Source organism: Fukomys damarensis, unplaced genomic scaffold (assembly GCF_012274545.1).
Source record: "Fukomys damarensis isolate Sample0158 unplaced genomic scaffold, DMR_v1.0_HiC HiC_scaffold_24, whole genome shotgun sequence".
NCBI classification, from domain to species: Eukaryota; Metazoa; Chordata; class Mammalia; order Rodentia; family Bathyergidae; genus Fukomys; species Fukomys damarensis.
Window position 1 is genome coordinate 42640265 of NW_022900936.1, and position 3248 is coordinate 42643512.

At 35.3% G+C, this 3248-nt stretch overlaps 1 protein-coding gene across 1 annotated transcript in view; it reads right to left on the minus strand.

Annotated features, from left to right (window-relative positions):
* Gabrr3 (gamma-aminobutyric acid type A receptor subunit rho3) overlaps window positions 1-3248 on the minus strand; it is a 52343-nt gene that overhangs the window by 37893 nt on the left and 11202 nt on the right. The window contains 2 exon segments of the mRNA XM_010644778.1: window positions 1213-1264; window positions 1267-1434. Coding sequence (XP_010643080.1) covers window positions 1213-1264; window positions 1267-1434 — 220 coding nt within the window.

The following is a 3248-nucleotide window of genomic DNA, read 5'->3' on the forward strand; positions in this document are numbered from 1 at the left end:
TTTTGTTTCATTTTTTTGAGACAGGGTCTCACTATGTAGTTGAGACTGACCTGGAACTCACTGTGTAGCCCCGGCTAGTCTCGAACTCACAGCGATCCCCCTGCCTCAGCCTCCTGAGTACTGGGATTACAGGCATGTGCCACCACACCCGGCACCATAAAAAATATTTTTAATGAGCAAAAAGAATGTGCATCTGTCTTTATTGCCAATATAAGAAATTACCACAAAGCTAGGGTTCAGTACAAGAGAAATTTATCTTTTCACATTTCTGGAGGCCACAAATCTAAGTCAGTATCATCGAATGTCAGAATGTCAGAAAGGCCCTTCTCCCTTTGGAGCTACTGGGCAAAATCCATTCACTTTACAACTTCGAGTACTGTTAGTATTTTTAAGCTTATGGTCACATTGCCTGCTACTCTTGTGTGTGTATAAACTTTACCTCTGCATTCCTATTATAAGGAATCTTATTATTACATTCAGATCCCCTCAGATGTTTCAGGATAACTCCCCCATTTTAAGATCTTTAATCACACCCACAAGTATCCTTTTTCTCATTTAGGTTAACTTTCACAGGTCTAATGGATAAGGACGTGGATATCTTTTGGGGTCTTATATTTTTCATCCTACTACAGAATATTTCCGAGATTCTCACGACATTTAAAATGGATTATTTGTAGTTATCAAATATTTTTAGAATATCTATTATTAGCCATTCAATATTCACAGGATTCATTTCGATAAAATAAAATATGGAACAATAAAGAAGGAGTGCTGTTTTAAATAAAAAATAGAAAAAGGAAGTGAGGAAATTAGTGCTAGGGACTATGGTTTCCTCTGAAAAATAAAGGCGATAGTTAAGATAATTATAGAACTAATATAAGATTCCCAATAGGTTGCAGGGGTGGGGTAGTGGTGGTGAGAAACAGGTTTGTATACCTGTAAAAGTGTGTTTCACACCTTTAAGGATTTTCACAGTTCGGCCCCACCCTCTTTGTCCAACGAGCATATGCCCAGAGTATGGTTAGAATCGGAAGCCATTCTTTAAAATTTGCACGTTAGAGCCAGGAAAATTGCATCTTTTGCATGTTTCCCAATCTTCAACATTATTAATGGAGAGCAATGTTGTGAATTTGGTCTGAACTGAGACTCATCAGCTTTGGTATGAATGGCTGCAGGCCAAGGAAACCAAAGGCAGTAGAGAGCCCTCCTCACCTGAGACTGAAGAGGACATTGCCATCAGGATGAACTCACAGCATGATGTCCCCATAGTTGTATCATGGATGAAGGATCTTTTAGAATGGACAGAAAAGATATCTGGGATGCAGATCTTTTTGATTAGCCTATGATCAAAGGTCATGCTTCTGTTTGTTGTGCTAGGAAAGGAGAGCCTCTCGTCTTTCCAATAATGCCTGAGATAAAAAGTCATTGTAAAATTTTGGGCAGAAAGAAAAAGACAGTGATCAAAATCAGCAGGAATAGGGTTTAGGATCATCACTTCACTATTAGAACTGGGACTGATTGCCAAAGATAGTAATGACTTGTAAGTAAACAACATATATATATATATGTTGTATTTTCAGGTAAATTCAATGTGATACTAATAAGCTTAAGTTTAGAGCTTTCCTTCACATGGAATCCAGTTAATGTCAATAGGCACTAAGAGTTAAAGAGTATTCAAATGGAAAAAGAGTGGTTGGGACATTAATAGACAGCATTTCTAGGTAAGCTTTCTGTCAATCCCTGAAAGAGATTTCAGAAGATGATATAAAACTACAATATTTATTGTCCATTATTTTATGTAATTTCTTTTCTTAACTGAGACATTCACTTTTAAAATTGTTTTTTCTTCATAATTTTATAATATTTTTGTTAAAGTATGTTTCCCAGATTGAAAAACTTTCTCAGCTTGAGAGAGGAGAAAAAAGAGCATGAAAGGCAGTTATCAAAGTATAGCTTGAAAAAAAAATCACCTGTGAACTTTAAGATGGTGTATGTCCTAGAAGATAGTTTCTGAGATTCTGATTCAGTACAGCTCAGGGATTTGAACTGATCTATGCATCCCAGCTGTAAGAATATAAAGCTGAAATGAAAAAACTATATTAGCATTATATTAACAAAAAATTAGTTAATAATTTTAGTTTTGTTTGGCTTTCAGACATTATGATTAACATTTTAACTATTTGACTAGAACATCTTCTAGCTTGATCCAAATCATTGGGTGTGGACAGTGACATTGTGTTTTACTTTTCACAACTGTTAACTTCTTAGTATCTTTTAATTCTCAACAAAAATTCATTTTTTTTTCTGGAAGTAATGCATACAATAAAACTTTGGCATTTATTATACAAGCAAAGGATATGTTTTAGTAAAGTACAAATAAGTCACCAATGAATTGCAAGGTAATTTGTTTTTTCTAGGTGCAGAATAGAAATACATTGTATTATTGCTCTGGATTAATATGGGAGCATTAGCTATGTGTAATTTTGAATTAGAGTAAGGGGAAATAAATAGAATGATTGATCTATTAAACATAACACTACTGTATAAGGCATTGCCAATGGATTGCCTTAATAAGCATATATTTAGAATGAGTTGCTCAGTTTGATCTGAAGATCACTGGGTTTATGAAGTTTGTGAAGTCACAGAGTTTATGAAGTCAAATAGCCAACCTTGGTGCATGTCAGTGATATATCACCATCACTGTTAGCTGGCACTGTCATGAGGGCCATGCTGGGAGCAATGTGAGACAAAATTTAAAGATATTGAAAGTGAATTCAGGATGAGGCAAGAAAAGATGTGAAGATGATACACGGAGAAATTAAAAAAGCTAACTCTGGGGTGGGGTGAATGTCATTGATAATTAGAAAGCATTTTCAAATTGGGCATAGTGAACTCAGTCCAGTTTTATTTAATACCAGGTAGCATAGTTAGCCTTATTTTGAGAATAAAGATGATGTCATTTTAGGGCCTGCAGAGATAGACAATGAGAATTTTAGATTCATATTGGTCGTGCAGTGATTACTTAGATATTATGCTAGGGGACAGGAAATAAGTGCTTGTTTCTGAGCATAAAGGTGTGAGAAGGTACTGGCAGTACAACTGTCTTGGTCTGGGAAGGGTCAGAATCTTCTAGATCAGGCCTGTTTTAGTAATAAGTTAAATTGGCACTGTTTCCTTTGGTAGAGTGGTGGAAAATTGAAGAAAGTTTAACCTCACATCTAGATTGAACTGAAATAAATATTAGATTA